This window comes from Glycine max, chromosome 17, assembly GCF_000004515.6.
Source record: "Glycine max cultivar Williams 82 chromosome 17, Glycine_max_v4.0, whole genome shotgun sequence".
In the NCBI taxonomy this organism is placed as follows: domain Eukaryota; kingdom Viridiplantae; phylum Streptophyta; class Magnoliopsida; order Fabales; family Fabaceae; genus Glycine; species Glycine max.
In genome coordinates this window covers 2,158,680-2,171,018 of record NC_038253.2, presented here as the reverse complement: position 1 = coordinate 2,171,018, position 12,339 = coordinate 2,158,680, and the positions used below count along the sequence as shown (strand labels likewise).

The following is a 12,339-nucleotide window of genomic DNA, read 5'->3' as shown; positions in this document are numbered from 1 at the left end:
GAGGCACATTACACTTGTGCAGATGAAACGTGACATTTACTGGTAGAAAATACACAAAGGGGCATGGCTTTGGGAGAGGTTTGAAGGTTACGCTACTGTTGTTGGGGTAGGTAGATTGCAATATTATTTTGGTACTATGACTTTAAATTCAACGAGAAATTACCCGTGAAGATGGGATGGGAGCGTTCAAGTAGTGTGACCCACTCATATAAATTATATAATGCCCGGTTGAAGCTAGCATAAAAAGGTGCTCTGAGTAGGTTAAAAAATTAATCAAATCATCCAATAGGTCCCTACCTGTGTCCCTTTGTTCAAAAGAACGTATCATTTTTTCATAATCTTCTTCTAATTCATTATGGGTGCCGTGTACAATGCATCTGATAGCCTTTTCTCCTTGGAAATTACAGCTGAAGTTTGGTGTTCACTATCTATAATGGTTTGGTTGAAGTTATTTATAAATTATAAGGGAATGGTTTCTTATTTTTTTATTATCTTTTCAAATGTTTCAACATAATTATTTATTTGAAATAAACTATTCTAAATATATACATTTGAACTTCAGCTTTGATTATTTCTTGTTGGTCTATTAAATTAATCGTGAAAGCACATATTAACATGTTGCAATGCTTGTTTTAACAATTAAGAAAAGAAATTTATTAAATGAGAAATGAAGTTCACATTAATTTTTTTCCTCCCCACAAGTATTTTTTTTTAAAGTTAATCATGTTCAAGGCACAGTCAAAATACTAAATATGAACACATCTGTTAAATGAATAGTTAAACTTAAAGACACTGAATTTTTACCTAATTTAATGAAGGGTGTGTTAAAGAGAGTGTATAAGTTGTTGTATTTTTGCTTTGTAAGAGCAACAAAAATGTCTTCTTCGTGATCATGTATTAGTTGAGCCTTAGGTGAAAATGAAACAAACATTGGTGCAGTGCCTTTAAGGGGAAAGTTAATTTGTCCTGTTTCAAATCGGTTTTGGCCCTCAATCTTCAAACAGCTTAATACCTTTTCCAATTTCCCATATAGGAGGGACTAGAGGGTTTCCCCATCACCAGTCGTTAGTAGTGAAGCAGAATATTAAATGTTCCCATCATATGAAGTCGTATAAGGAGGTTTGAATCAAATAATTCATTGTACTATTCCTGGGCAGACATATTGGTAACTGAACTTTTGTTTTTGAGTTTAGCAACTGCATCAAATATTGCCTTTGTTTTGCATGGGGACAAATTCGAGTAGGGTAAGGTGGTAGTACAAAATTTATTATTACATGTTAATTTGAAGCTTTCATGACACATTATGCAGGGCAACAATGTACTGGAATTTAAAATCCAAAACAAAAAAATTGCAGAATTGTGGGACAGGGTGGAAATCCAAGTCTATGCAAGCCTATTAGTTATTTGCTATGTACGTGTCACGGTTCATGAGGCTCCCAAGGAAATTTTTACCACCCAAGCTTGTGAGGTGAGTCTCATTTTGCTGGAGGAGGCATGGCCTATTAATAATATCGCATTTAGTCCAATGACAACAATAGCATATTGCTTTCAACACCTTTGGAAAAGAGAAAAAGTGGACAAATAGAATACAACAGAAAGAAAGGAAAAGTTTAGCATCTAGGCCTTCACACTTTGAATGTATTTATTTTGGCTTTGGCATGACAGAAAAAAAAAAGTACTCCATTTTTTGAGTAAACATGACTCAATACAATATTCTGAATTCAAAATGAAGCTGCTATGCTATTCCTTGCATTTTTTCACCCGTACCAAGATTAGCAGCGTAGCAAGTGCTTAGGACGGGTGTTAAAAAATGGATTGTGTAAAAATGTTGAATATATATTTTTAAATTCATTATTTATATATATATAATTTTGATAAATTAATCTTTTATAAAAGAGTAACAATGAAAAATTGAAAGAATAAAGAACATGTGATAAATTTAATTGTCACGGTGCAAATTAAAAATTATATATATATTGGGATTTTTTATTAAAAGAAAAAAATGATGGAAAAATTCGTGAAATAAATTATATAATTTTTAAATTAGACATTTTTTTACAATAAATACTTTTTCCTAAGGATTAGATGATTGTACAGCAAAAACATAATTTTATTGTATATAAAACCGTGATTATTGTGCAAGGGAGGTAAAAAAAAAAACATACACAATAAAATTATGATTCTGTTTTATTATATAGAAATGAATCACACTTGTATACTTTTTTTTATTTAAAAAAAGAATTACACAATCAAAAATATGATTTTGTTGTGTATTATTTTTCTAGAATTTGTAGTTGTCTCCAACAATGACATGTACTTGCTTTGGTCTCGATTATAAGTAAAAAAAGACATACTTCATATTTATTAAAAAAATTAGTTAACTTCGTTAAATTGTGTTATTTTTAATAAAAAAAAACATTTCCTAAACCATCTTTTGTTGGAACTTAATATCAAACATAAAAATATTATTAGTATTATTAAATGAAAGATATTTTAAAGAGAGTCTCATTAAATAAGAAATAGAAAAGTGAGATTTGCTTATATTTGAGACAAAAACTCTAAGGTTTTTATTTATTGCATATAATCGAATTCAAAAGAAATATCAAATAAAAATTCATATAAATATCAACTATATATTAAGATATAAGAGAATACACATTCAACCTTAAAAGTAAAATATCATGAGATCTTTAATTGATTAGCTAAATTTTTTAATGGTTAAATTACTCAGTTTCATGATTTTTATCTTTTTAGTCCCTATAGTTTAAAAGTGATATTTTTAGTATTTATCATTTATATTTTAATTCTCTTTTATCATGTAGTTTAAAAATATTCTTTTTAGAATCTATAGTTAACATTTTAATTATGTTTTAGTCCCTATAATTTGAAAATGATAGGGACTAAAAAAAGTAAGAATCATGAATAGACCACTTTCAAAATTACAGGAGATTAGAAGAGAATTAAAATGTAAATTATAGAGACTAAAAAAATAAATATCACTTTTAAATTATAATAACTAGAAAAGTAAATAAGAAACATAAAACTATAAGGAGAACAAATGAGTAATGTAACTTTTAATTAAGTTTTAAAGATTTTTAAAACTGCTATAAACTTCAGAGATTTTTTTTGTTTAATTTAAGACTTTAATTAATTTTTAATTAAAAATTTCGAATAATTTAAAGATGAATTGAGGAGTAATTTAACAATATGACTCCATAAGCTATTGTTACTAGTTAGCACCACCTCGCCAGTACCAGGATGATTTCCGATGATCGAAAGAAGCAAGGGCATTGTGGTCATAATGCAACTAAGCAAGCTTCTTGTTCCGGGAAAGGCACTTTCTCAGCGGTTCCTCTCACGTTTCTGTTTCAGACACTCCAACCAGATTCCAAACTCCAATTTTTATGTTTCCTTTTTTCTTCCATTTTCCCAAACCACATTGTTCTTCTCCGCCGATTCCATGACTGCCGGGGCAGTGGCGACGGCAGCCGGAGCGGCGGTGATGCTGTACCTCGTATTCCGGCGGAGGAGGAAGGCCGAAAAGGAGTGGTCGAGGTCGCGGACGACGTGGAGGTTGAAGCCAGCTCAGGCGCCGGCGAATATGTTAGAATCGATTGCGACGTTATCGGAGACGTTGAGGTTCACTTACTCGGAGACTATTGGGAAATGGCCAATCGCCGACTTGGCCTTCGGCATCAATTACTTGATGCGCAAACAGGTTGATGTCAATTTCCTAATTTCTTATCGTCGATTCCGATTTCAATATTAGGCTTTGAAAATGGACAGGACGCTTGCAGGGTGATTTGGCAGTTGCGAGTGTGTATGGTGGAAGCAGTTGTGTGGAGCTGAAAGGCCCTGGAGTTGTAGATGAGTTACAAGAGCTTTTGAGGTTGTTGACTTTGTGCATGCTTTTCTCCAAGAAACCGTTTCCCGAGTTTTTAGATTCTGCCGGATTCTCTCTAGACCATGTTCTTCTTCACAACCCCGAAGCTGGGGTTAGCTGCCTTCTTTTCTAATTTTGTCTCTCGTTTGTATGTTTATTGTTAGCTGAATATGGCTTGTTGGACCCGTGATGGCAATTGCAAAATGCACTTCCCCTAGTCACTAAACGCACTCTCCCACTCTTTTGATATGTTTTTCCCTCCTTCGGAAATAAATTTCCTGGGACATGTTTTTATCAATAGGTGACTGTTCTAGAAATTAGTTTTCAGAAATGTAGATGATAAATAATCCATGTCTGATGTTCCTACTTTCCCCTGAAACTTGATTAGATAAAGATGAATAATCAGTATGTATGCTCTTCATAAACTAACTAAATGCCCCCTATTAATTTTTTGATGTTGCTGGAATCTTGATTCATGAGGCTTGGACTTTGGTGTTATGTGCCTTAAACATGTTTGAGTGTTTTCGTATGTTTTACTTCTGAAATTAAATATGCATTGCTTCTTTTTATTTCTTTCCCTTTGTTTCTGATTTCTATCTTACTTTCATGTTTCAATTGCTAAACTGTTCGCATCGTGCCATCATTTTATTGCTCACTTGTAACTGAACCGATTTGATGTCATGAATTCTTGCAGCTTCTGAAGCCCGCTTTCACAATTATACATGATACGCAGTCAAAATGTTTCCTTCTATTGATCCGGGGAACCCATAGCATAAAAGACACACTGACAGCTGCAACTGGTACTGTGGTTCCCTTTCACCATTCCATTTTAAATGATGGAGGAATAAGCAACTTGGTTTTAGGATATGCACACTGTGGTATGGTTGCTGCAGCTCGTTGGATTGCAAAACTCTGCACTCCTACACTACTTAAAGCCCTTAATAAATGTCCAGACTCAGAAGTCAAGGTATAATTCTATATTATTCTTAGAAGAATATTATGATGCTACAGCCCTGTATTCTGAATTCTTCAGTTTTTCCTTTCATTTCTTTATTTCTTACTTTTTCTATCCTTTCACTAGAATGCCATATTCGTTTTTGAATATTTTCTTTTAAAACGATATTATATGTATTTTATTTAATCACACAACTCATCATTTTCTTGCCTTTTCATCTTACCACAGATTGTTGGACACTCACTTGGTGGTGGTACTGCAGCACTATTAACATATATTCTTAGAGAACAAAAAGAGTTATCTTCAAGCACCTGTGTCACATTTGCCCCAGGCATGTAATTATACTAACTTCACAACTGAAGTTATTATTGAATTGAGTAATGAACATTACTAGTTGTTCAAATTACATTGAATTACCTTTCATTTGATAATGGTCAAATATGTTGGTGTTTGAAATGAGCTGGAGCTATTGTTATAATCATTAATCAGTTTGGGCTGTGATATGAGATTTCAAATTTCTCAGTCAATCACTATTGTTTTGACATACAAGCATGAGATTTATATATCTATTTAGTGTGATATGTATTGTAATTTATGTGAGAATTAATTATTTTGTTACGAGTAGGAATGCCTAATTAATTTGACATAATAGTTGCAAAATTAAAGTTGAATATCTATTTTCTTTCTTCGAATAAACTTGAAGAAGATATGAGTGAAGTAAGAATACCTATTTTATCATTATACATTTTGCTTATGGAATTTTCTTTACAGCGTTGAAATTTCTCTAATATTGGAGTCTTGCCTATGTTGTAATCATTACTGCTAAGACATTTCATTGTTGTCATTTTTGCAGCTGCTTGTATGACATGGGAGTTAGGTGAATCAGGGAAGCACTTCATCACTACCATTATAAATGGTTACGACTTGGTACCCACATTATCAGCTTCCTCTGTTGATGATCTCCGATCTGAGGTGATTAGTTAGTTCTCCCAGATGATTTTGGCAAATATCATCATTGTTAATTAGTTTGTTTCTAATGTTATTTGTTAGGTTGCTGCGTCATCTTGGATGAGTGATTTATGGGATCAGGCCGAGCATACAAAGGTTCTGAAAGCCGTCCACAACTCAGCAACTGCACTTGGATCTCACTTACAATTCATATCTAGTGCAAAAGACAAGGTAGCTGGTGTAGGTGCTATTCTACGGCCTGTGACCAGTGGCACCCAGGTAATTTTCAAGCTTCTTTGTCTCTATTTGACTTTCAAAGTACGAAGTGCGCTTCAGGGATGTAAGGGAGATTACTGGCCATAGTTTGCAGTTACAGAGCAGTTGTCCAACTATATATAAGGGATAGCTGATGCACGGCACTTGCAGCAATCCTAGTGCTCAAGCTGTTTTTATGATGTATATCTCCTTTATGCATGGGCCTTTCGCTATCATATATAATGCATATATTATCTTAAAGAAATCCTGTTATTACTCGCAGGTTGTGATGAAGCATGCACAAAGTGTTGTCGAAGCTGTTGTCAAAACTATGGCTTCACACCGTCAGAATATTGGACCATTGCCAAAATCTAAATTAAATAACTTGGCCGAATCTTCTCTGGAACCCAAAAATATAAGTAAATCTCTTTTGACTGAAAGTGTGCCTGTGCTGAATAAGGATGAACCAAACTACTCAAGTGGAAGATCTGGACTTGATGCCATAGATGAAGAGGAGCAACTGATTGATGCTAACGAGCACATTACCTCTTCTGTTGTAAATGACATCACTGAAGGTGAATTGTGGTATGAGCTGGAGAAGGAACTTGAAAAACAGAACAATATCCTGAACATTCGGGCGCAGGTAGAAGAGGCAGCTGCAGCAAAAGAGATAACTGAGGAAGAGAATCAGCTTATTGATGCTGCACAAGGCACCAGCAATTCAATCACGGCATCTGACAAAGTAGATAGCTATCGTTTTTATCCCCCAGGTAAAATCATGCACATTGTCTCCACTCCTTCGTCAGATGACTTTAGTTCAAGCTCCATTGAGGAACATGTCAAATTATATGAAACACCTAGACAGCTTTATAGCAAGCTCAGACTTTCAAGAACGATGATAAATGATCATTACATGCCCACATATAGGAAGATGATCCAACTATTAATCAGACAACTAGAGAAAGATATAATGTGAAATAGAATACCAGTACAAAAATACAAAAATAAACATCAAATAAATCACCACAAAATGATTAACAATATGGTCCATTATTATTGTCTAACTTATCTTCGCCATATGAATTAAACTATGCTCAAATTGGCACGGGATCTTCACAAAAAATACACCGACACCCAAAAAGAAAAAATAGTTTTCAAATTTTTTAGAACTGGTATAGAGCCGCTCCTAAGAGGAGAGGCTTCCAAAAATTGACGGGCAAATCCTAACCGAAGTAGGGCAGGACTCACCCGTCGTGTACTGTGTGTTCGAAATAATAGGTGTTGGCGCGACCCGCCGTCTCTAAACGATCATTAACGAATCGCCTTTCACCCCCTGACAGGACAGGTTGGTTTCAACATACCTGCTGTGGTTTATTTATAGTGAGCTCCCCACTCTTCAGTTTACAAATCCTCTGATGTGGGACTTGAAAACGTTATTTTGTTTGTTAAAAACTTTAACACCAATATAATTCCAAATAAATACTAGTAGACAATCATACATATTTAATTTCAGTGCCTTTCATTGAGTAAGGTTCTCTGCTGCTGAGTTTGTTCTTCATAGCACCTTCCACAGTGTCCCTCTATCAGTGGGAGTGTGGGACGCCCTTTGAATTAATTTATAATATCTTGCAGAAGAGAAAGTGTTGCTAGCCCGTAACATCCGAATCCGTAAAATCTCACTTCAACTTTCAGCAGTTGATATTTCTAATAATTTGCCTGAGATCTAATTTTCCTCCAATGGGGCACCGGAACAATTTTTCAGTAGTCTTTGTCTTCTTTGGTTTGTTTTATAGACAGCTCCCCACTCTTTAGCTTATGAAATGTCCGATGTGGGACTTGCAACGGAACGTTTTCATAGAACTAGAATTCCTACATGTGCAGATTTGAATTCTGTTATTATGTCATTGATTATTCAGTTTTTTTAATAATAATATTAAATAGAAGGGTTATTATAATTTTATAATTAAAACTAAAAGTATATATTTTAATGACTATAGTACAAAAAATGTACTCAAATTATTGGACTATTCTAAAAATTTATTCGACAATAATTTGATTCTTTAAATATTTATGATGCTATAAATGAGTCTTTTAAAAAAATCAAAATAAAAATCATGTAATTGTATTTTAGTTTTTGTTAGTATTAGTGAATTTTAATTATTAGATTAATTAGTTAGTCTGGAAAATGTTGAAGTGTTAAATGTTAAGTTATATGATTTATTTTTGTACAAATTGTATTTTGGTTATATTATGGGTTTTTTTTTTACTGAATTCGGTTATATTATGGTAATTACATTAATATATAGAAAATATTGAATATAAAAATTAATAATTTAATTTATATTTATCTACCTTCATATGTTTGTTGTATAATTTTTATATATAAAAATCTACTTTTTCCACAGTTTTTATTACACTTTCTTTTACCATAACTATAAAGTAGACTCTTTTTTTTTATCTGTCTTTTGTTTCTTTTCATGTCAAATGATTTAATATATTACAAGAGGTATAATAGGAGGTAGAAGAAAAATAATGCTAACATTTTTCTATAAATATTTGTTGAAAGGGCGCTGTTGCCAGTTTTTATTCACAGTATATAAATATTATTCTACAGTAAACATTTGCTGGCCTATTAAGGTAACTTGCGATTTTTCAAAAGTAACAAAGGAATTATTTCTGCTTTTGGAGTCTCGTAATGTGCAAACGACCGTTTAAATGTATGGGAATTCGTGCAGCCAAGGTTTTAACAGAAAAACAAACATGCACTAATACATTTTCATCCTAGAAAACAGAAATCTGTTTTGTTGGTTTTGTAACAACTACTACTTGTCGCCGCCATTCAACGTTCGCCGCTGTGACTCTTCGATCCAGATGTGCTAAAATAAGAAATAATTGGAACAGTCAAATTCAGAAATGGCGAATTGAGAACTATATTGACTCTCTCATCTCATGACATCAACCACCATAACGGGTTTTCAAAGACTCAGGTGGCTCTTCTTCCAAGATGCATGTACTCACTTTTTCAAAGTACTGATGTATGGTCGTTTTACGGTCAGCAAGGAAAGTATGATCCAAAAAGTTATTGTGGACTTCATCACCGAGGCTTTTTGCAGCCAGGACACTGCAAGAATTCAATACCATCCGTCATTTTTATAAATACATGTCAAATTGCATTTGTGTTAAACGCCATTTAGAAGAAAATAATTAGTATATCATAAATATAACAGCATTTGTGTTAAACGCCATTTTGCACTATCAATGATAAAGTATTGTGACAAGCATATGGTTTGATACATAAAGGATAATAATCATGCTAGACAATGATCTAACCCTGTGCCCCAGAAAGAAAAAAATATACATTTGTGTGGAAATCTATAAATTAAAAGATCTATAGTAGTAATAGTTTAGCTATTTACTGATACGTTAAAACACAAGAGGCTAATATAACACTTCCATTTAAGTATTTCGAATCTATAAATAAATACATAAAACATATGGCCTCATAAGTAATGACTTTAGTGTTATTAATAAATAGAACAGGCTACTTACCAGTGACCAAGATAAACAGGGCATGGTAAAACACCATCCCGCCAAATCTTATGGATCTTATACTCCCCGAATTGTTGAAAATATTTTTCTCGGCCCTCTGTTCTAAAAAGGTCACGGACATATGGTATGTAAAATATAGGAGGGGAAAAGATAAAAACTCACGCTAACACGAGGCAGAGTAAGTTTCACCCTGTAACATCTCAATTAATCTAGTTTGATGTGATGCAAACTCAATACAATGTTGGCTTCTTATCTCACCAAAGAAAATAAAAAATGTTGGCTTCTTAGGCTAAAAGTAATAATAAAATATTAAGAAACCTTAACAAGGAACCAATGCTAGTAGGAGGTAATTATGTTGGCCTCACTTTGGTAATTCCAAATTTACATTCTCATGTGGAAGATATAATTGACATGCCCTTATAACTTTTTCTAGTTAGTTTAATTTTAATTGATTAAGATGTGTGTTTAAATTAATTGAAATTATATTTTTTTTATCGATCAATATTAGTTGTTAATTTTTATTAACAAAATGATTCGAACTTATAATCTCTCATTCCCTCCCTTCTTGCTCCACACAAAGTCAACCTTATAACCCTTTAACTATACATTTACATTAAAACAAAATTTTCAGTTAACAAGTACCAAAATCAGTTTTTAACTTTTAAGACAATTAGAAGGAGAACACACAGTTAAATAGAAAGGGGGGCACGTTGATCAAAATATCACATATGTTGCTTTAAGGCGGTGTCGGAGAATATATTTTTTTATCTAGGGTGTTAAAAAAATATATTGTTAGCACTCTTTTTATCACTAAATAATAAACTGATCGGATAACTATATTGGAAGCAATACGAGTAACATAGGAAATGTTACAAATTAGTTGCAAAAGAAGTAGTATGTCGTATTTTTAACACAAAAAAAAAAAAAAAGTACTGTGTGTTGTATGAGTTACCAAGTAAAATTAAAAAAAGAAGAGATTCTTTTCATTTCTTCCTCTTAAAACCCTAAGCGTACGGCAGTTCAGTGTTTTTGCATAATCTACTATATTTTCTAACAGAATATAAGCTTGGATGCTGTTGCATCTAAATTTAAAGAATTCCTCATCAGTGTAAGAAGCACAGAGAACCTGCGTTTAACAATTAACACCATACATACGTTACAAATAAATCTAGCAAAGTAAAAGTTACTAAAATAAAAAATGTCAATCGTTAAAAATGTAACATTTGAATAACATACTGCTGGATTGGTAAAGGGCTTCCCATCTAGTGATTCAGGGACAACCTATTAGAGACAAAAAATAATAATATCAAATTATAGTCCAAGTTAATTTATATTGTAGATTTATTTGGAACTCTTGAAGCAGGTGTCAAATAGGATATATTAATCATATTGCATTATCACGGGCGGGAACGAAAGCATAAGCAATACTAAATAACAACTACTCACAGCTAAAAAACGATATTCGCGCTCCCTATCAATAAATGCTGGAATCTGAATCCGTTGAAAGAAAATAAAGTCAAATTGATTCCCAGAGATAAATGCGTATTTTGCTCACCTCTCCTTTTAAGGCTTAAGCCAAGGACGAAGGTGACTCTTAAAAAATGTTTTCTTTATCTCAAAAACGGCTACAACAACGATTTCACCATCACATGGTTCAACAGAAAGTCCGGCAATTTCCTGGGAGCAAACAAATCCATTAAACGAAGACATTCAACAACCAATTATCACATGAAAATTGAAAAGTAAAGAAAAAAAGACCTGAGTTTTGATATTGGCAACACGGTGAGTGAAAAGATGCGTCCGACGGAGTTGAAGAGACGGGGGAAAGTGATTCTGGCACTTGTCTCTGTGTCAAATATTTAAAGGACATTGATTCACATGGACAGTTAAGTTAAGGCTAGGGATTGATATGAATATGATAGTAGTAGTAAATAGTTACCGGAGAGGAGGGAACCGTAGCCGCAGATGGAGATGAAGCTAATGCGTCGAAATCGGAGTGGTGGGTGAGATCGAGAGAGGGCAATGTATTCACCATCGGAATGAATCAATGAATTGAAGAAAGAAGATGGAGAGATATTCTCTTGCACTGATTGCTTAATGGTTGGAGCAACCAACCAACAAATAAATGTTGTCTGTATTATAATGATATTTGTACAATTCATATTCATTTACACTCTATTTAGCAAAAAAGAAGGAAAAAAAACAAAGAGAAAAGAATGAAAAAATGAAGGAAAAAAGAAAGTTATATTCTGCTGCAGTGCTCCTGCAGTTGAGTTTATTTATTTTTTGGGCATTTCTCTTATTACTCGCCTGTTAAAAAGATATGTATATATATATAGAGAGAGAGAGAGAGAGAGATCTTTATTATTTTGGATTTACTTGCATATTATAGATCTTTAAAGAGTAAAAAAATTTGTTACGTGAATATTTTTAATTTAAATAGATATTTTAAATTTTAAATTTAGTTGTAATTTCATATTCTCATACAATATAACATGAATAATGTCAACCTAATTATTGTTGTAATTTATAAACTTTACCCAATTAATATTATTAAGTACACGTTTTTGTACAAGGACTTCTCTAGTTTATTTATAAGTGAGTTCCTACTATTCAGCTTTGTAAACCCTTCGATGTGGTATTCATAATAGCAAAGGACACTTCAACCACAAGTTCACAACTAAGGATTGTAGCAGACATGAGTGGTGCATGTGATTTTCTCTTTGTAAACATCATCTCAGAATTACTA

At 32.9% G+C, this 12,339-nt stretch overlaps 1 protein-coding gene and 1 pseudogene across 2 annotated transcripts; one reads left to right on the top strand and one right to left on the bottom strand.

Moving 5' to 3' along the window:
- The first annotated feature begins 3,226 nt into the window (after positions 1-3,226).
- Positions 3,227-7,479, top strand: LOC100801263 (uncharacterized). Of its 2 annotated transcripts, none has more exons than XM_014769368.2 (7): positions 3,227-3,718; positions 3,787-3,995; positions 4,578-4,850; positions 5,067-5,169; positions 5,692-5,810; positions 5,889-6,065; positions 6,325-7,479. In XM_014769368.2, the coding sequence occupies exons 1-7, from the start codon at positions 3,259-3,261 to the stop codon at positions 7,015-7,017; spliced, it is 2,034 nt and encodes a 677-aa protein (XP_014624854.1). In that variant the 5' UTR covers positions 3,227-3,258; the 3' UTR covers positions 7,018-7,479. The 2 variants fall into 2 exon arrangements, with proteins under 2 accessions (XP_014624854.1, XP_003550544.2); XM_003550496.4 differs by having other exon boundaries at positions 3,798-3,995; positions 6,325-7,478.
- A 3,072-nt stretch (positions 7,480-10,551) lies between these two features.
- On the bottom strand, positions 10,552-12,257 carry LOC100818872 (uncharacterized; annotated as a pseudogene).
- Between the last annotated feature and the right edge of the window lie 82 nt (positions 12,258-12,339).